The 22,541-nt window shown below is 40.9% G+C and overlaps 1 protein-coding gene across 13 annotated transcripts in view; it reads right to left on the reverse strand.

Annotated features, from left to right (window-relative positions):
- RALGAPA2 (Ral GTPase activating protein catalytic subunit alpha 2) overlaps positions 1-22,541 on the reverse strand; it is a 336,447-nt gene that overhangs the window by 209,780 nt on the left and 104,126 nt on the right. For all 13 annotated transcript variants that reach the window (XM_032419573.1, XM_032419574.1, XM_032419572.1 and 10 more), the window contains 3 exons: positions 19,009-19,120; positions 5,086-5,323; positions 2,435-2,599 (listed from right to left, as the gene is read on the reverse strand). In XM_032419573.1, the coding sequence (XP_032275464.1) occupies positions 2,435-2,599; positions 5,086-5,323; positions 19,009-19,120 (515 nt within the window). The remainder of the gene's footprint in view (positions 1-2,434; positions 2,600-5,085; positions 5,324-19,008; positions 19,121-22,541) is intronic.

Here is a 22,541-nt window from a genome sequence, read left to right on the forward strand (position 1 = left end):
TCTGTTAAATTAATTGTCATTTCCCTACTCTGCAATTGATTATTTTATTATTTCCATCTTACCACCATCACTGACATTTTCTCAGTCTAAGTAGTCTGTAAGGCAAACTATAATCTAATAATCTTAAATTATTCTTGTATTGAGATTAGGAAAAAAAAAAGTCACTTTCAAATGAGTCTTCCATAATAAGCACTTTAATGCTAAATAAAAGTGGCAAAAACTAACTTCCTGAGCTGCAGTTCTCTCATTAAAAGGTGGCCTCCACACAAATCAAAATCTACCATGAAATTATTCTAGGCCTTTTTTAAAAGATGGAAAGGAGAATTATTACACAATGTAAAAACAACAGAACTGAGTAAAACCAGTTTATTTATATAGTGACTATTAGTCTATATAAATTAATTTTATAAAACAGCATGATATAATAAAATCTTCAGAGACTGTTGTTTTCACAGGCAACTAAAAAAGATAAATGTGTAAAATAAAATAGGAAATACATGGGGTGCTGGTGGAGCATGTGACCCTTGATCTCAGGGTTGTGGGTTCGAGCCCCACCTTGGGTGTGGAGATTACTAAGAAATAAAATCTTAAAAAAAAAAAAAAAAGGAAATACATATGTGTGTACAAAATACATAAAGGTAAGAGACCCATCCAACTCAATAGCTCTTATCCCATTATCTTTTAAAGGTTATGGTTCCAAGTGTTTTTAATTTAATTAATCCTAAAAAGGCCAGGTTTATGACTTTAAAGTGACATAGTCTAAATACCTTTAACGTGATTTTGTAAAAGTTCTTATTGCTGCAATGCCATGGTTTTGACACCCGAGAACACTGATGAACAGAAGCTCACTGGCATAAATGCACCGAGGATTATCGAGAACAATATTGGTGCCACTATCGTATTGCTGGTCTGAAACACCTGCTGAAAAACTAAAATACAATGTCTTCTAAGGCTGTGTTTTAGCCTAGTAGGGGAATAAGGAGCATGCAATATACAATACTTTGCTGCTCATTAAAATGTGAAAGTAGAGTTTTACACAGTGTTTTGAATGATCATTTTTATTATCATTACAATTCTAGGGCCCTGAGGGAGTCTGGGCAGCTGAGGCATGATGCCACTTTGTCACAAACTTTTGCTCTGATTCAAAGATGGAAGAAAGGAATTTTTAGGAGTTGGAACAAGAATGGAAATCATTGAGTAAGCCTTCCCCAAAGTTCCCTGTTATTAGGAACTGAGTCTCTCCTCAGGGGAGAGATGAAGGAAAGCAGGAGAAGCAGAACAAGAGGTGAATGTAAATAAGGTGATAATTATCAACAAATGCTATGGCAAAGAGCATTAGACAATTAGGGTTAAGGAATGATATGTTTTCATAGACTCCAACAGGATTCTAAGCCATCTATACGAAGCCTTTACTAAGCACTGCAAGATACGCTGAGTGTAATGACTCTGGTTTATGACCAGAGGATATTGTGACTTTCTGCAGTCAACATGCTGAATATTGATTATGACAGCATGGTATTACTGATGTGAAAAACTACAGGAAACTCAGATAAATTTGTTTTAAATGTAGTTACAGCCTCAAAGTCACTGGGAGGAAGGGGCTTTACTTGCTCTTATTAAATACTGGATATAAGCTTACTTTTTAAAGATTTATCTTTTTTTTTTTTTTTTTAAAGATTTTGTTTATTTATTTGACAGAGAGAGATACACAGCGAGAGAGGGAACACAAGCAGGGGGAGTGGGAGAGGGAGAAGCAGGCTTCCCGCAGAGCAGGGAGCCCGATGCGGGGCTCGATCCCAGGACTCCAGGATCATGACCTGAGCCGAAGGCAGACGCTTAACGACTGAGCCACCCAGGCGCCACCTAAAGATTTATCTTTTGGTTTTAAAGTGAAGTGTAGCAAACCAGTCCAAAAAACTGGGGGTTCTTGGCCAAGTTCTTGTTAGTTCTAACAGGCTAGAAGAACAACAGCTCCAGGCATGTAAAGCTCCCATTTCCTAAAAGAAGCAAAACACTTAAATATCCCCCTCCAGTCCTGCAAACTAAGTGCATTATTCTCTTTTTCTTTGTTGGAACAGTGCCACACTAAGATTAACGCTGCTCAACAACAGTAGTGCAACTGTGTGATTACTGAGAATCTATTTTCTTCAGGGTTCAAACAAAGTATCTATTTTCTCTCTTTTGCACAGATATCTCACTCAACATTAACATCTCAAGGTCTTTTTCACAATGAAAGATTCAGAAATAAGTATCAAAAACAGATTTGAAGAGTAACCAGAACAGACAACTAAAAGATATGGAAACATCCCATTTAATAAAAGGCCATGTATTTGAGTTCTGAGTGGAATTTTAGAACTTTTAAAACATTTTATTCCTATAAATCCATTTTCAGATAGCAACTAGACCTTAGAGAAATATTTAAATAAACGTTTACCCGTTGCTTTCTGGCGAACGATATTTCTTGCTTTCTCAACTCCTGGTGCCCCAGATGTGGTGGCACTCCTAGATCGCATTGGCTCGGTCACATCTGGGTGGCTCCGCCAGCTGAGAGAAAAGGATCTCCCCACAGTGGTTCCTTTCTGAGAATCTAGAACACAGCCTGATAAAGGATAAGACAAGAAAAATAATATAAAGGCTGAATTCATTATCATTCATTCCACAGCTTGTGTTGCTCAGCAAATTTCATAAATACAACTGTATATAATCAGCAACTTCTCTTGTTGCAAAATTAGGTACCACTTCTCTGCTTTCCTCTCATAGAGCTCTGGTTAAATATTTCAAACGAGTGGTCAAGGATCCAAAAGAGATAAAGGAGAAAAGAGAATGAGACAGAGATTTCTGCACAGGTAATGTGCTGGTGGCTGCCCCCTGTGGATCATTTTCACACCCAGGTTCCTGAGAGTGTACTTTGTTTCCACAAATCCAGTGCTTAGAAGGCAAGTATTTCCAAAATGAATATTTAAATTCATTTTTAGAATAAAGCAATATAATAGATAAATCAGAAATATTTGCCATAGTCATTAATTAAATAAATTCATTCTTTATCATTCCATAGTGTTTTTCAAATTGTTTACCTTCCTATAAATAAATACAGCCACTCCCAGACTGCAGCGAAGATATTATAAGAATCAGTCACATTAATTACATGTCTGTATGGTTAAATAATCACCATAGTTGGTTCACACCTCCCCACATCCACATCCTCTGTGTTCCTCTCCCACAATGATCCTGGGCTTCATCACATGACTTACTTTGGAAGCAAAACCGAGCAAGCAGAGATATGAAATGCACTTGAAAATCTGGGCTTGCCCTGTTGCTGCTCCTGGAACCCTAAGTCCTCACAAAAAAAGCCTGGGCTGGCCTGCTGGGTGATGAAAGGTTTATGGCCAAGTCCCCCTACCACTGCCCCAGCTGACAGCTGGCCAACTCTAGAGCTGTCTAGCTGATTATTTGACAGCCTAGTTGACTGCAAACACAGGAGTGAATCCAGCAGAAGAACTGCCCAACTGTGTCCAAACCAAATTGCCAACTCATAAAATCATGATCTAAACAACTGGCTGTTACTTTAAGCCACTATGTTTTGGGGTGATCTGTCACACAGGAAAAGCTGATACAGTCTATAATAAGGCTATTGTTGAGGCTGTAGTCTACCCACAGCAAGCAATGTATACCTTATGAATCTTTGGAGGAGAAACTCTGCCCAGATTTTAGGACCAGGAAAAGCTATGTATCACCTAAGCTGCGGATTTTCCCCTTTTGTAATCTGTGATCTTCTGCTGTAACCCTGTGAAGATGAGAGTCAAATCTAAGCTTGCCCCCCTCCTCCCACCCCAGCAAGCATAGGAGGCTCTCCAGCATGCATTCTGGCATTTTAAAAACTCCTGCAACTCCACCCCCTTTAATTTTGCCCCAGTGTCCTTATGCATTTTATCTATTTTATTATATTTTTATTTTTTTAATTGTTTTTAAAGATTTATTTATTTACTTGAGAGAGAGAGAGAATGAGAGAGAGAGCACAAGAGGTGGTAGGGTAAGAGCGAGAAGCAGATTCCCCGCCGAGCAGGGAGCCCTATGCAGGACTCAATCCCAGGACTCCAGGATCATGACCCGAGCCGAATGCAGACGCTTAACCAACTGAGCCACCCAGGCGCTCCTATCTATTGTATTATAGGTACTTCTGTGAACTGCCTCAAAATCTTTACATAATAAATTGGAGTACAAGTGAATTAATCCAAGGACTGTATCATAGCCTTCAAACAGTTAAGGAAGACAAATTGTTGTCCCCAATAGAAACCACCACTAATGTTTTCCACCTTGATCTGACTCTAGCTCTCAAAACAATTTTTACCCAGAAACACAAAAAAGGTCAAAATGACTCCTATCTGAAACATTTAGGATTTTTCCACCTATCTTAAGCAGGCAGTGGAATACGTCTTTCTAGTGTGCTGCCTGGAGCTGGACTTGCCTAGCTTTGATTTCTGGCTTTCCCACTTCTTAGCTATGTACCTTGAATGAGTCTGTCAGCACCAACTCTCTGTACTTCAGTTTCTCTATGATACTGGGATGATAACTCAGACGTTAGAGGGTCAAGAGAGAGAATACATACAAGCATGAGCCATTATTATTATTGTTGCTACTACTGCTACTCCCCTTCATCTTCCTTCTTCATTCACAGCTCCTTCATAAATTCATCATCCTCATTAAGAGGACAGAGTGCTATGAAACACAGTTCAACACCACCATTAAAAAGACACCGCCTAGGGGCGCCTGGGTGGCTCAGTCGTTAAACGTCTGCCTTCGGCTCAGGTCAGGATCCCAGGGTCCTGGGATCGAGCCCCGCATCGGGCTCCCTGCTTGGCGGAAAGCCTGCTTCTCCCTCTCCCACGCCCCCTGCTTGTGGTCCTCCTCTTGCTATCTCTCTGTCAAATAAATAAATCAAATCTTAAAAAAAAAAAAAAAAGACAACGCCTATATGGCTGGTTCTGTTTTTTATTAAATTCCACGCATATTAATTGCCTAAATGTATAGACACACACTCCTCCTCAATCTCAGATGTCTGGTGTTACTCTGTAGGAGTGGAGGTACCTTTGCCTCGCTGCTTCTTTTCCTTTTGTTCACTTAATTTGTCCAGAGGTAGGTTTGTCATCTCAACTCCGTAAACCGTTCTCGCGAGCACTGCTGTCAAGGAGTCCATGATGTTGGCCCACTCACTTATGAGTTCTTCCCATTCCGTGAGGGAGGACAGCACGCCAAGGAAGTCATCCCAGAGCTCTCGGGAAATGTACACACAGAGGTTTGCTCGGATCCACGCCACCATGAGTGTCTAGAACCAACCAACAAGAGAACTGAATCACCCTCATTTGGAATAAGAATGATTTTTAACAAAATATTTTAAATTGCTATGAATAAAATGAACTTTAAAATAAAGAGCACTTGATCTTGTTTTTCTTTTAGTTTCTCAAAATTCATTTGATCAACTGTAACCAGGATCTGAGCTACAGAGAAATCAGTTATCACCATGAACAAAGCTACTGATTCAAAATCCCTCTAGTGTCTGTGGCTAGTGCTGGCTGTAACTGGGGAAAGACAAAGCTCTCAGCACAACTGTTCTACTTCTTGAGATAGCTCTCTCTCTCTCACTCTCTACAGTGGCTGCTTCTACCCTCCTCTCCAGCTCCACCAACTCCTCCCTGCTTTTTAGTAGATGAACTCACTGCAGACTTCAGAGAAAACAGAACTCATTAAGCAAGAATGCCCTCAACCTTTACCCACAAGGCACAGGTGTTTGCCCAGCTTCTCCTCCATCTGCAGGCTGTTAAGTGAAGGGGGTTCCCACTCTTCTATGCTTGTTCCCATCTCTGCTCTGAACCTCCTCCTTGGTCTTTCTGTTTCCAGTAACCCTGCCTCTCCTTCTTCAGGCTATCCTACTTCGCCAGCAACTCCCCGTCAGTATTTAAACATGTTCCAAATCTACCTCATCTTAAAAACAAAAAAACAAACAAAAAAGGTCCCTTGAGCCCAGATCCCCCCTCTAGCTAGAACTAATTTTAAAGCCAAATTTCTTGAAAGAATGTTCCACATTCACTGCATGTGCACCTCCTCATTTCCCAGTCAAGTGGCTGCTCTGGCTTTCTCCCCTCCTGCGCCACCCCACCTCTGCTGGGGTTCTAGTCTCCATTCTCATGGCTCCAGTTAACACCTGTATACTGTTGACTTCTGAATCTCCATGTTCAGCCCAGACCTCCCTGGTTTCCTGAACTTTTCTATCTGCATACTAGAGAGCTCTACTTGCATGTTCTGCAGGCACCTGTTAATGTAACGTAAGAGTAAAAAGAATTCAATGCTTCCATTGAGATTCTTTCAGTTCCTCGACTTGGTGTCTCTTGCTCCTGGCCTTTGCATGTAGTCTTCCTTCCTCTCTTCCCTTCTTTTTTGCCTCTTTAACTCCCATTCCTCAGGGCACAATGTGGACATTACTTCCTCCAAGGTGTCCCTGACTGCCACTCCACCTAGCCTCCAGTAAGTACCTCCATACCCACAGTTGTCTGCATTTCCCTATCAGAGTACTTTCCTTAAGGGTCTACTTACTTCTCTATGTCCCTCCTCTAGCCTTATGGTCCACGGCACTATGAATGGTCACATGGGCAACCCTACCAGACAATTATGCACATATTTTGGATATTTCCTTACCTTGAAATGGCCTAGTTCCTTACCTCTGCCAAAATGGTCCACATCCTTTAAAATTCAAATCAAAATATATCTGCCTTGAAAGAAGTGCCAAGTCCTTCTCAGGTGAGCCCCAAAGGCTTTCCTAATCTTACTAGAGGGAATAGTTATATCCAAAGTCTGTGTAACTTCCCTGATCTGTTGTCAGAGCTAAATGTGCTCCTTAAGGTGCCAACCTGCAAATATTTCTGCCCATCCCAGATGCAAATAGACTCCCACAGTCGATGGAAGTTGTCCTATGCATGTGATAGGGGCGAACTGGCTTTTTAATTACAAGAGAAATTTTTCTTTAACATACACATAGGAAAACTTTGAGAAACAGAAAACAGTCTATAATCAGGCAGGTCTGTTCCAACCACTTGAAAAATCATATTTAAAATGACCCTTACACAATGTACCTGTTCTCTATGTTTCAATTCACATTTACCACACTTTTTAAAAGGGTAAAAATGTGAAAGTTGAGCTAAAATCATTAAATATATTGAAAACAAGGTTTTAAATATTCATACTGAAAATGATTCTAAGATGGATGAATGTAAAGGAACAATGCAAAAGAAAAAGCTAAAGTAATTTTATCATTTACTCTTACTAAGACCTTATTACATATATTCATTATGACTAAAATGCCATCTTCTGTTTATTCCATTTTACACTCCTGTTTTCAAAATGAGTTGGAGGGCATTACCATAAAGTGCATATACACAATAAAATTAATAAAGAGTAGCTCAAAGAGAATCTCTGCAGAGTAAGAGGAGAAAGGAGAGACTGGTAATGCTACCAGCGCTCAGCCTCACGTCTGGTTACAGCACTAGCTTCAGGTTAAAAGCAGAATTTTCGTGTGGTAGAAGATGCCCTGTGCTGGGAATCTCGCATTGGCTTCACGTTAATGACTAATTATAAAACAAGGACAGAACACAGACTTCTTGCAGCTTATTAAATTCATCTTAGCAGGAGAGGAGCAAGATGGCGGAGGAGTAGGAGACCTAAATTTCGTCTGGTCACAGGAATTCAGCTAGATAGGGATCAAACCATTCTGAACACCTACAAACTCAACAGGAGCTCGAAGAAAAGAATAGCAACAACTCTCTGAACAGAAAAGCGACCACTTTCTGGAAGGTAGGACGTGCGGAGAAGTGAATCTGAGGCGATATTCGGGAGAATAGACGGTGGGGAGGGGGCCTCCATCGGCCGCTTCTGGCAAGTAATAGAGCAGCGGAACATAAAATCAGAAATTTTAGAAGTCGGCTCCACTGAGGGAGGTCGCTCCAGTGGCTAGGCGGGGGGTGGAACCCTCGCGGGACAGTGTGGTCTCAGGACCCTCGGGGTCACAGAAAGACCGGGGGTGCCTGAGTGCGGCAGAGCTCCCAGGTATCGGGGCGGGGAAGCCGGCTGCAGGGACAGAGCCGAGGCGCGGGCTCTCAGCTCGGGGTTGCCATAAACCATGATCTGCGGCACAGTCGGGCCACTGCTCTTCCAGCAGGGACCCAACAAGCAGCAGATCCTGGGAGACTCTCCTTCCTCTCCTGGGAGGAGCGGCGCGGGAGCGCACCACAGGGATCTGCTGGGTTTGCAGATTCTACACGGGGTCGGGTGCCAGAGACAGAAATGCTCAATCACAGGCCGGGTGAGCATGGAGTGTGGCTGGAGACCGGGGAGACGGGAGTGATTGACTGCTTTTCGCTGGGGGCGCACTGAGGAGTGGAGCCCCAAGCTCTCGGCTCCTCAGGGGTGGAGATTGGGAGGCCACCATTTTCACTCTCGGCCTCCAAAGCTGTATGGAAAGCTTGCAGGGAACAAAAGCTCCCAAGAGCAAACCCGAGCAGATTACTTAGCCCAGGAATTGCAGGGCAATTCCACCTCCGGCAAAGACATTTGGGAACCACGGCAACAGGCCCCTCCCCCAGAAGATCAGCAAGAACAGCCAGCCAAGACCAAGTTTACCGATCAATGAGAACGGCAGAACTCCAGCGCTAGGGGAATACTGCACATAGAATTCATGGCTTTTTTCCCATGATTCTTTAGTCTTTCAAAGTTAATTTTTTTTTTTGAATTTTTCTTTTTCCCTTTTTCAACCAACATCGTATCAATCCCTTTTTTTAAAAAACTTTTTTATTTTTCATTTTTAGAGTCATATTCTATCAATTCATAGTAGTTAACCTTATTATTGGTGTGTATATATATATATATATATATATATATATATATATATATATATACAAGTTGTTCTTTCCTTAAAATTTTGGGATACAGTTTCTACTAACAGACCAAAATATACCCTAAATCTCTAGTATATGGCTTTGTTCTAGTCTCCTGCCTGATCTCATTTGCTCCCCCCCTTTTTTTTTAAATCCTCTTCTTTCTTTTTCAAACCAACTTCTTATCAATTCCTTTTATAAAATCTTTTATAATTTTCATCTTTACAGTCATATTCCACCCCTTCATCGTATTAACCTTTATTTTTGTACATACATAAGTTTTTCTTTCTTTAAAATTTTGCGAGGTGCTTTCTTCTAACAGACCAAATTATGACCCAAATCTAGTGTGTGGCACTGATCTATGCACCAGCCTGATCATATTTGATCATATTCTGTTTTTTTTGTTTGTTTTTATCTTTTTCTTTTTCTTTTTTCTTTCTTTCCCTTTCTTTTCCCCCAGTTTCAGGTCTCTTCCGACTTGTTTAGTGTATATTTTCTGGGGACGTTGTTACCCCGTTAGCATTTTGTTCTCTCATTCATCTATTCTCCTCTGGACAAAATGACAAGACTGAAAATATCACCTCAACAAAAAAAACAAGAGGCAGTACCGACTGCCAAGGACCTAATCAATACGGACATTAGTAAGAATTTGGAACTAGAGTTCAGAATGATGATTTTAAAGATACTAGCTCGGCTTGAAAAAAGCATGGAAGTTATTAGAGAAACCCTTTCTAGAGAAATAAAAGAACTAAAATCTCACCAAGTCAAAATCAAAAAGGCTATTAAGGAGGTGCAATCAAAAATGGAGGCTCTAACTGCTAGGATCAATGAGGCAGAAGAGAGAATCAGTGAGATAGAAGACCAAATGATGGAAAATAAAGAAGCTGAGAAAAAGAGAGATAAACAACTACTGGATCACGAAGGCAGAATTCGAGAGTTAAGTAATACCATAAGATGAAACAATATTAGAATAATTGGGATCCCAGAAGAAGAAGAAAGAGAGAGAGGGGCAGAAGGTATATTGGAGCAAATTATAGCAGAGAACTTCCCTAATTTGAGGAAGGAAACAGGCATCAAAATTCAGGAGGCACAAAGAACCCCCTCAAAATCAATAAACATAGGTCAATGCAGCCGAGAATACTATATCCAGCTAGGCTGTCATTGAAAATAGAAGGAGAGAGAAAAAGCTTCCAGGACAAACAAAAACTAAAGGAATTTGCAAACACGAAACCAGCCCTACAAGAAATCTTGAAAGGGGTCCTCTAATCAAAGAGAGAGCCTAAAAGTACATAGGCCAGAAAAGAACACAGACAATATACAGTAACAGTCCCACCTTACAGGCAATACAATGGCACTAAATTCATTATCTTTCAATAGTTACCCTGAATGTAAATGGGCTAAATGCCCCAATCAAAAGACACAGGCTATCAGATTGGATTAAAAAACAAGACCCATCGATATGCTGTCTGCAAGAGACTCATTTTAGACCCAAAGACACCCCCAGATTGAAATTGAGGGGGTGGAAAACCATTTACCATGATAATGGACACCAAAAGAAAGTTGGGGTGGCAATCCTTATATCAGACAAATTAGATTTTGAACCAAATACTGTAATAAGAGATGAGGAAGGACACTATTTCCTACTTAAAGGGTCTATCCCACAAGAAGATCTAACAATTGTAAATATCTATGCCCCTAACATGGGAGCAGCCAATTATATAAGCCAATTAATAACAAAAGCAAAGAAACACATCGACAACAATACAATAATACTGGGGGACTTTAATAATTCCCTCACTGAAATGGATAGATCATCTAAGCAAAAGATCAACAAGGAAATAAAGACTTTAAATGACACACTGGACCAAATGGACTTCACAGATATATTCAGAACATTCCATCCCAAAGCAACAGAATACACATTCTTCTCTAGTGCCCATGGAACATTCTACAGAATAGATCACATCCTAGGTCACAAATCAGGTCTCAACCAGTACCAAAAGACTGGGATCATTCCCTGCATATTTTCAGACCACAGTGCTTAGAAACTAGATCTCAATCACAAGAGGAAAGTCGGAAAGAACTCAAATACATGGAGGCTAAAGAGCATCCTACTAAAGAATGAATGGGTCAACCAGGAAATTAAAGAAGAATTAAAAACATTCATGAAAACCAATGAAAATGAAAACACAACTGTTCAAAATCTTTGGGATGGAGCAAAGGCAGTCCTTAGGGGAAAGTATATAGCAATTCAAGCCTTTCTCAAGAAACAAGAAAGGTCTCAAATACACAACCTAACCCCACACCTAAAGAGGCTGGAGAAAGAACAGCAAATAAAGCCTAAACCCAGCAGGAGAAGAGAAATAATAAAGATCAGAGCAGAAATCATTGAAATAGAAACCAAAAGAACAGTAGAACAGATCAACGAAACTAGGAGTTGGGTTCTTTGAAAGAATGAACAAGATTGATAACCCCTGGCCAGACTTATTAAAAAGAAGAGAAATGACCCAAATAAATAAAATTATGAATGAAAGAAGAGAGATCACAACCAACACCAAAGAAATACAAACAATTATAAGAACATATTATGAGCAACTATATGCCAGCAAATTAGATTATCTGGAAGTAATGGATGCATTCCTAGAGATGTATCAACTACCAAAACTGAACCAGGAAGAAATAGAAAATCTGAACAGACCTATAACCACTAAGGAAATTGAAGCAGTCATCAAAAATCCCCCAACAAACAAAAGCCCAGGGCCAGATGGCTTCCCAGGGGAATTCTACCAAACATTTAAAGAAGAATTAATACCTATTCTTCTGAAACTGTTCCAAAAAATAGAAATGGAAGGAAAACTTCCAAACTCGTTTTATGAGGCCATTACCTTGATCCCAAAACCAGACAAAGTCCCCATCAAGGAGGACTCATTTTAGACCCAAAGACACCCCCAGATTGAAATTGAGGGGGTGGAAAACCATTTACCATGATAATGGACACCAAAAGAAAGTTGGGGTGGCAATCCTTATATCAGACAAATTAGATTACAGACCAATATCCTTGATGAACATGGATGCAAAAATTCTCACCAAAATACTAGCCAATAGGATCCAACAGTACATTAAAAGGATTATTCACCACGACCAAGTGGGATTTATCCCTGGGCTACAAGGTTGGTTCAACATCTGCAAATCAAAGCAAAACAATACATTAATAAAAGAAAGAACAAGAACTATATGATCCTCTCAACAGATGCAGAAAAAGCATTTGACAAAGTACAGCATCCTTTCTTGATCAAAACTCTTCAGAGTATAGGGATAGAGGGTACATACCTCAATATCATAAAAGCCATCTATGAAAAATCCACAGTGAATATCATTCTCAATGGGGAAAAACTGAGAGCTTTCCCCCTAATGTCAGGAATGCAGCAGGGATGTCCACTATCACCACTGCTATTCAACACAGTATTAGAAGTCCTAGCCACAGCAATCACACAACAGAAGGAAATCAAAGGCATCCAAATCGGCAAAGAAGAAGTCAAACTCTCACCCTTTGCAGATGATATGATATTTTATGTGGAAAACCCAAAAGACTCCACCCCAAAACTGCTAGAACTCATACAGGAATTCAGTGAAGTGGCAGGATATAGTCAATGCAGAGAAATCAGTGGCATTCCTATACACCAACAACAAGACAGAAGAAAGAGAAATTAAGGAGTCGATCCCATTTACAATTGCACCCAAAACCATAAGATACTGAGGACTAAATCCAACCTAAGAGGCAAAGGATCTGTACTCCAAAAACTATAAAATACTCATGAAAGAAATTGAGGAAGACACAAAGAAATGGAAAAACGTTCCATGCTCATGGATTGGAAGAACAAATATGGTGAAGATGTCAATGCTACCTAGAGCAATCTACACATTCAATGCAATCCCCATCAAAATACCATCCACTTTTTTCAAAGAAATGGAACAAATAATCCTAAAATTTGTATGGAACCAGTAAAGACCCCGCATAGCCAGAGGAATGTTGAAAAAGAAAAGCAAAGCTGGTGGCATCACAATTCCGGACTTCCAGCTCTATTACAAAGCTGTCATCATCAAGACAGTATGGTACTGGCACAAAAACAGACACATAGATCAATGGAACAGAATAGAGAGCCCAGAAATGGACCCTCAACTTTATGGTCAACTCATCTTTGTCAAAGCAGGAAAGAATGTCCAATGGAAAAAAGACAGTCTCTTCAACAAATGGTGTTGGGAAAATTGGACAGCCACATGCAGAAGAATGAAACTGGACCATTTCCTTACACCACACACAAAAATAGACTCCAAATGGTTGAAAGACCTCAATGTGAGACAGGAGTCCATCCAAACCCTAAAGGAGAACACAGGCAGCAACCTCTTTGACCTCAGCTGCAGCAACTTCTTCCTAAAAACATCGCCAAAGGCAAGGGAAGCAAGGGCAAAAAGGAGCTACTGGGACTTCATCAAGATAAAAAGCTTTTGCACACAAAAGAAACAGTCAACAAAACCAAAAGACAACGATAGAATGGGAGAAGATATTTGCAAATGACATATCAGATAAAGGGCTAGTATCTGAAATCTATAAAGAACTTCTTAAACTCAACACCCAAAGAACAAATGATCCAACCAAGAAATGGACAGAAGACATGAACAGACATTTTTCCAAAGAAGACATCCAAATGGCCAACAGACACATGAAAAAGTGCTCAACATCACTCGGCATCAGGGAAATCCAAATCAAAACCTCAATGAGATACCACCTCACACCAGTCAGAATGGCTAAAATTAACAAGTCAGGAACGACAGATGTTGGCAGGGATGCGGAGAAAGGGGAACCCTCCTACACTACTGGTGGGAATGCAAGCTGGTGCAGCCACTCTGGAAAACAGTATGGAGGTTCCTCAAAAAGTTGAAAATAGAGCTACCATACAATCCAGCAATTGCACTACTGGGTATTTACCCCAAAGATACAAATGTAGTGATCCGAAGGGGTACGTGCATCCCGATGTTTATAGCAGCAATGTCCACAATAGCCAAACTATGGAAAGAGCCAAGATGTCCATCGACAGATGAATGGATAAAGCAGATGTAGTATAATGGAATATTATGCAGCCATCAAAAGGAATGAAATCTTGTCATTTGCAACAACGTGGATAGAACTGGAGGGTATTATGCTAAGCGAAATAAATCAATCAGAGAAAGACATGTATCATATGATCTCACTGATAAGAGGAATTCTTAATCTCAGGAAACAAACTGAGGGTTGCTGGAGTGGTGGGGGGTGGGAGGGATGGGGTGGCTGGGTGATAGACATTGGGGAGGGTATGTGCTATGGTGAGCGCTGTGAATTGTGCAAGACTGTTGAATCACAGACCGGTACCTTTGAAACAAATCATACATTATATGTTAAAAAAAAAAAGAAGAAGAAGAAGAAGACAGCAGGAAGGGAAGAATGAAGGGGGAAATCGGAGGGGGAGACGGACCATGACAGACTATGGACTCTGAGAAACAAACTGAGGGTTCTAGAGGGGAGGGGGGTGGGGGGATGGGTTATCCTGGTGATAGGTATTAAAGAGGGCATGTACTGCATGGAGCACTGGGTGTTATGCACAAACAATGAATCATGGAACACTACATCGAAAACTAATGATGTAATGTATGGTGATTAACATAATAATAAAAAATAAATAAATAAAAATAAAAAGCAACAGAGAAGAGAACTGGCCACAGATAGGAGTCCACGTGGAAACTTCTTTGGGATGAGCCTTGGTCTACTTTAAATAAAAGTTGAAGATACAAACCATCAAAAATAAATAAATAAATAAATAAATAAATTCATCTTAGCAAATCTCACAAACATGTGCCAGACCTGGCGAATCATCATCATCATCATAAATCACAGCTAACAATATCTGAACCCAGCGCAAAACTGTGCAGCCTCCTGTGCGGGGGAGGGGTGGCACATCTGGGCAAGAAGGCAGGCTGCTCCCTAAGCAAGTTACCCTTGTCTAGCAAGAGGGAAACAGGGAGCCCTGGTCTCGGGGTTCTGTCACTAATGTGGTTTGTGAGCTGGGCTATTTGCTTGGCTTTTCTGGAGTCATTTCTGGTCAAAAGTAAAAAGTGAGTAAGAACATCTCCAAACTTCCTCCAGCACTGAAATTCAAATACATCTTGGCAAACAAGCTGTATAAAAAAAATACAACCGTTCATAAACCACTCCTTTTCTTACACCTGTTTCCTAACCAACCACTTGCTGCATTCCTCTACTCACCACACTTAGGGGACTATATAATTTAAGTACTGTAATTAGAAGGACCATAGTCCAGGTTTCCTGATTTACTTTCAGAGCTTCAAGCATAAGGTCCTATTTAACACTGATAAGAGATTAAAATATCACTTATGGCAAACACCATTACCTGGTAAATATCTAAATAAAACCCAACTATCATTTAAAGAAAATTTGCCAACCCAAGTTATCTACTGAGAGAAGAAACTAAACACTAGAGGAAAAATTCTAAAAAGATAAAAGGACAATGGCAACTCAAAATTTCCTGTCCCCTTTAATAGTTTCCTTATTCAAATTTTTAAAAATCAAGCCTGGCAATTGTAGACAGTCTAGGTGAACAAACAAATAATAATGTGATGGCACGTTTAATTTTAATATGGAATTAAGATGATGCCCACTTGGTTGCCTGGCAGGGCTGTCCAGACCTTTCACATTTTTCTCTCCCCCTTGGATCCCACAAAAGAGCTTGGGAGGTCAACAGATGATCATAAATCCCAGATGAACCCACTCTGATTCTTATGACAACCCTGCAAAGTCAGAAAGAATCCTTTCCTGATTGTGACAGATTAGGGAAGAGACTCAGGAAGGTGAAGTGACTTGCTCAAGGCCACACAGCCAGGATGTACCAGAGCTGAGATCAGAACGCAGAATCTGTCTACCTCCAAAAAGCTCATCCTCTCTCCACTATTTTATGTTGCTTCTTAATTTAAGCATTCTTCTTGATCCATCTAACCATTTCCAAAATAATAACGATGACATCAAAATCATTAATAATCATGGACTTAAAACTAATTTTCAAGATCTGACAAGATTCTCCATTAAAAAGGGATCTTTTCTCCCCAACCAAAATTAATCAAACAAACCAAAAAATACAACTTCAGAATAGATTCTTGCTTAATTCAGTGACAAGTTCTTGCTCCAATTCCAACACATCCCATAAAAGCATGGCCAGACAACTGGTGAGGAATGAGGCCCAAGCACCCACTAGCCTGAGCCTGGCTTCAGTCCACTTCACTTGGCAGCCCCAGGCCCATCAGGGCAGGGAGACTGAGAAGGTGCCGACACTGAAACTCTCCAGGAGAGTCAGAGCCAAGTAAGCAGAGTGTCTGTGCTTTGGGTGGGAAGCAAAGCAAGTGTTCAGTACCACCCTTGCGGCAAGGCTGGACACACACAAAATGATGTGTAGACCATGTATCTAATAACTAGGCAAGGCAATCAGAGTAAGAGTGATTATACTATTCAGGAGGCAAGTGAGTACATGCTTCTCATATATTTTTCATCAAGCCAAGATCATTTGATCATATTAAATTATTAAAAATTAATATGAACAACTGGGTTCTCTTGTGTTACAAAGGGAATATATAACCTTATTTAAAGAACTAGTTTCTCCTTGTGTCACCCTCCATTTCCTACTTGTATTCTAGATATGCTCTTAGTATATATCCTCTAAAACCACCTTCAAGTCAGCTGAGGGGGGAAGTTGGCAATTGCCTACAACCGTCACTTCTAGCTCATGATCCACCATACTATCTTCCACCAAATTACTCAAAGCAGGCCCATCTATTGTACTGTCTCTATTGTATAGACTGTTACACTTTTACAGAGTTCTTTCACACTGTTCTCTTTCAGAAATGCCCCATAAATTCTGTGCATCCCATAAATACTAGTGCTTTCTAGAGCAATGTTGCAATAGGCTACCACCCTAAGGACCCTTTAAAACTTCTACTTCCTATGTTATCATCTGCTTCCTCTTCTCTTCCCCTCAGGGTGATGTCAGACTACTCAGGTTCTTAACCCTTCCCACCATGTGAGATATAAGAGATACAGCCATCTCTTTTGGTTCTCTGCTCCCACCTCGGGCCAGCCCAGTCCCACTCACCTTATCCAAGACTTTACTTCTTTAGTTCTCCTCTCTCTCCCCCAGGCTCTACTCACTGGACCCCTCTCACTGCAAGCAAAAAGACTTTAAAACCACCCATGTTAAACTCTGACTTCCATTCATGCTACCCATTCAGCTAGCTCCTCTTTTCCTCCTCTCTTCCACCTCTGCAAAGCCTTAACTATACTTTCTACCTCTACTGCCCAACTCTCATTTTCTCCTCCATCCACTCCAAGTGGGCCTCATTCCCCTAGAATATTCTCAACCAGTGACATCTTGTCAAAAAAAAAAAAAAAATGTCAACTGGCCATTCTCCTCTTCCCCAATCTTGTTTCCAGGTGTCCAGACACATGCTCCTCTAGTTTCCCTCCCAGCTCCCTGGCCACCCTTTCTCAGCATCTTTGGATGGTTCCTCTCCTCCACCAACCATGGAGATGGCCCTCTCCTCTTTAGGACACAAAATCTCTCCAGGGTGATCCCGTCTAGTCCTGTGGCTTCAACACATAGCCCAACATACTAATGACTCTTACATTTTTATTTCTAGCCTGAACCGTTCCCTCACCTTATCCCCATTCCCATGCTTCCATTTACCTTTTACTTCCTCAAATCTACCTGGCACTCCACCAAGAACATCAGCTCCTATTGTCTTCCTAATTTCTACCAACCTCAAGCAAGTCAAAAGAGGAAGCAAATGGCAGACAGGTGGGAAGGCCTAAAAGAAGCCAAGCACTAACTGTAAAGAATAGATTACAACCTCGGCATCAGGGAAATCCAAATCAAAACCTCAATGAGATACCACCTCACACAGAATGGCTAAAATTAACAAGTTAGGAAACGACAGATGTTGGCGGGGATGTGGAGAAAGGGGAACCCTCCTACACTACTGGTGGGAATGCAAGCTGGTGCAGCCACTCTGGAAAACAGTATGGAGGTTCCTCAAAAAGTTGAAAATAGAGCTACCATACAATCCAGCAATTGCACTACTGGGTATTTACCCCAAAGATACAAATGTAGTGATCCAAAGGGGTACGTGCACCCCGATGTTTATAGCAGCAATGTCCACAGTAGCCAAACTATGGAAAGAGCCAAGATGTCCATCGACAGATGAATGGATAAAGAAGATGTAGTATATATACACAATAGAATATTACGCAGCCATCAAAAAAACCCCCCGAAATCTTGCCCTTTGCAACAACATGGATGGAACTAGAGGATATTATGCTAAGCGAAATAAGTCAATCACAGAAAGACATGTATCATATGGTCTCACTGATAAGAGGAATTCTTAATCTCAGGAAACAAACTGAGGGTTGCTGGAGTGGTGGGGGGTGGGAGGGATGGGGTGGCTGGGTGACAGACATTGGGTAGGGTATGTGCTATGGTGAGTGCTGTGAATTGTGGAAGACTGTTGAATCACAGACCGATACCCCTGAAACAAATAGTACATTATATGTCAAAAAAAAAAAAAAAAGAATATAGTAGGAAGGGAAAAAGGAAGGGGGGGGAAATCGGAGGGGGAGATGAACCACGAGAGACTGTGGACTCTGAGAAACAAACTGAGGGTTCTAGAGAGGAGGGGGGTGGGGGGATGGGTTAGCCTGGTGATGGGTATTAAAGAGGGCACGTACTGAATGGAGCACTGGGTGTTATACGCAAACAATGAATCATGGAACACTACATCAAAAACTAATGATGTAATGTATGGTGATTAACATAACATAATAAAATAAATAGATTACAACCTTTAAGAAAAAGCTAAAAAAGAAAATTAACAATGAAATTTCTAGAAATTTCGAGTTTAATTTTACTCTCAAAATTCTCAATGATTAAAACTATTTTGCTGTAAAATCTGATTCATTTCTTGCATTTGCAGTGTTTTAATAAAAAAGACTTACCCTAAACAGTAACCCTGCCAAGCTCTGGGCAAACAAGTCTTTTATTTGTTTATCCTTTGGCTTCTGCATGACAGCTTCTGTTATCCTGAGTAGTATTTGCAACATCTGTTCCCTGGGCCACCCAAAATAAAAACTCACATTAATCACATTTCCAAAGCACTTTAATTTATAGGTATAAGAAATTCTCTTAAGAATTCAGCAACAATGATAATCATGCATTACTCAAAAGTATTAATAATCTGAATGCCAATTACACAATGAATACCATATTTTATCAAAATAAACCATCTTACATTACAAAAGTTCTAAAAATATGTGACCTACACACACATCAATAGGCAGGATAAAACAGGTATCATCCTAGCCTAATTTTATCCCCTTCTAACAGGGAGGCAAGACTGTTTCTCCAACTATACCAATCCCTTAAAAGTGCTCAGTGAATAGTTGTGCCCATTTGAACTTAATGCAGCATCCTTTAATTTTCCCATCCATTATTTTACTTAACCTGTGAGGTCTCCCCATCTATCTTTGTGGTAGGAAATAAAACAGACATTCTGGTCCTCATTCTGGGGAGATACACAGTCAGTATCATACTATGACTGAAATCCAGAGAAACTTGCAGGTAGGGGGGTTTGGAAAGGTCACCTTTGGTCACTTTGAGGCATGGAGTTTTGTGCCTGGAAGGTGCTGGGTCTGCAAGAGGGCACTGAAGACACAAAATAACACCACTAATTATGTAAACAGCAGTAAGTTCTTCAGAACAGCCAAAGGGCATTTTTCTTTCTCACAGCTAAGTTACATTCAACATATCAGTGTTTGCTTACTTTTCCTTTTCTTGAATTCCATGCAAACCAAGAACACGTATCTTTTGTATATAAGGGAGGTCTGTTTGTTTTGAGGGGAACCACACCTTTTAACTTCTCCTTTGAGGTCTTATCCACTAACTGTTCATTCATCTTCATAACTTTCTCCTTGGCCTACATGCTCATTAATGATAAGATCGGGAACTGGACAAAGTCATCCAGTCCAGGTCAGATGATGAGATCTCCAAATCACAGTTCCTTTATATTTTTCTTGTACTTCCACATATTGAGACAGTATTTTCTCTTAACAATGATATGGAATCTCATTAAGCTTCTCATGGTACAATGACCTCTACAAATAGGGTTTCCTGCCCTATTTGTAGCTGACCCCATTTGATTTTCATCCCAGGGTTATCTGTTGGCAACATCTAGAACTTTGTTCTAGTTGTTTGCTTGTGCTGTACACTGTCTATGGGTTCTGGAAGCATGGAGTAAGAAGAGCTCTCAAGTCATGGGAGATGTGGGTGCATGCATCTGGAACAGACAGCTTAGAGGAGGATGAGGGAAGAAATGGCACAGAGCAGGGGACAGCATGTCTCTCACCATATCCAGGGTACCCAGGCCCCTGTCACAGACCCCAGCATCACCACTGCCTGCTCACATTTATGTGATGCTTAAGACAACAAAAAATAATCCTTTCCACATGCATGGTTACATACCCATCTTATGAACATGATGAGAACAAAAAGCATAATAATTTTCATATAAAACCTCAAACAATAATATATGTTAAAAAAAAAAAAGATAGCAGGAAGGGAAAAATGAAGGGGGGGAATCGGAGGGGGAGACGAACCATGAGAGACTATGGACTCTGAGAAACAAACTGAGGGTTCTAGAGAGGAGGGGGGTGGGGGGATGGGTTAGCCTGGTGATGGGTATTAAAGAGGGCATGTACTGAATGGAGCACTGGGTGTTATACGCAAACAATGAATCATGGAACACTACATCGAAAACTAATGATGTAATGTATGGTGATTAACATAACATAATAAAAAAAAAAAAGGAAAAAAACCAAACCTCAGTCATGGGAACTGCTATCAAAAAATGCAAACCTGGGAGCGCCTGGGTGGCTCAGTGGGTTGAGCATCTGCCTCTTGGTTTCGGCTCAGGTCATGATCTCGGGGTCATGGGGTGGAGCCCTGCATCCGGCTCCGCACTCAGCAGGGAGTCTGCTTAAGATTCTCTTTCTCTCCCTCTGCCCCTCCCCCCACTCACACATTCTCTCTCTCAAATAAATAAACTTAAAAAAAAAATGCAAACCTGACCAAAGCAATGACTGACAAAGACACAGGGTTAATTTAATTTCTGAACCTATGAAAGCTTGGCAAGCCATGAAATTCCCACACAGTCTTCTGGAAGAAAATGAGGTGTAAAGATCATCTCCAGTTTGGAAAAATCTTTCCTAACACTGTTGACTCCAGCTTGTTTCTTTGCATTTTGTGAAATACTGACTTTCGGTCCCTCCTCCTCACAAAAGAACTGCTCCAGAGTGTAAAACTTCCATGGGAACATGGGAAATTATGCGTGTGTGCTGTCCCTGCACTGAGGAACAGGTTTCCTATACTCTTTACTACTGACGTTGTCCCCATCTTCTCACACAGGCGGTACTGTTAACCATTCACACAACACTGCTGCTCACTATTTCAGGACTGCTTCTTAGCACTTCTCTGGCTACAGCCCTAGTGTAAGCTGCCATCAGCTATGGCCCCTGACTTTGTCTACTCCTCCCTCTCCCCTGCACTGTCTCTCCTCCAGAAGCAGTCAGAGAAATCTTTGGAAACATAAACTGGATTGTGTCACACTCTTGCGTACACACAGAGGAGTAGCCAATGTCCCTCCTGTGGCCAGCAAGGCCCCACTCAACCTGGCTCTGGTTGGTCCCTGTCACATCCCCTCCCACCCTCCCTCTCCTTCTGTCTGCTCCACTACACTGGCCTAGAACACACCACACTTGGTACCTGCATTCCTCCCATGGGAAGCTCTATGCTCAGACCTCCCGCTGGCCTCTCCCTCCCTGTCCTCAGGGTGCTGCTTACAAAGGTCTTCCTGGACACCTGTAGAAAAACATTCCCTCACCCTCCACTCTGTCCCCTTTCCCAGCTTTACTGTGCTTATACCACTGAAACTGCTACATTCATTCTGTCTCTCAGTCTATGAGGATGGAAACCTCACAAGGGCAGAACTCTGTCTAGTTCACCTTATATCCTCACAGCAGGAGCTTAGTAGTTATATACTGGATGAAAGAAGGGAGAAAGGGAATTCAGGGATTGTCCAACACTAAAATGCATAGGAAATTCTGCTAGGGAAACAGGCCACACCCCTTTCTATGTGCTACTGACTATTTTTTGGTATTTTCGTCTATTTCTATAACTTGCTTTTTCTTAATACTCTAACCTGGAAATTTCTGAATTATTAAAGAATAGAAAAGATTTGCTTAATTTTATCTTAGAATTTTCACCAAAAAAGATTATCAAAACGATCAAAATACTACTGATACAAAGGTAAACTGAATTCATAGTTTTCAAAGAAAAAACGCATCAAAAATACTATTGCTATACTATCGAGGAGATGTTTCTGTTGTGAGCATACCAGTATTTCTCATTACTTTCAATGTTACGTCTGACACAGCATTTAACTTTGTTTAAATCATATTGTTCATCACAGTAATAT

The sequence above is a fragment of the Phoca vitulina genome, unplaced genomic scaffold, assembly GCF_004348235.1.
Source record: "Phoca vitulina isolate PV1807 unplaced genomic scaffold, GSC_HSeal_1.0 scaffold22, whole genome shotgun sequence".
NCBI classification, from domain to species: Eukaryota; Metazoa; Chordata; class Mammalia; order Carnivora; family Phocidae; genus Phoca; species Phoca vitulina.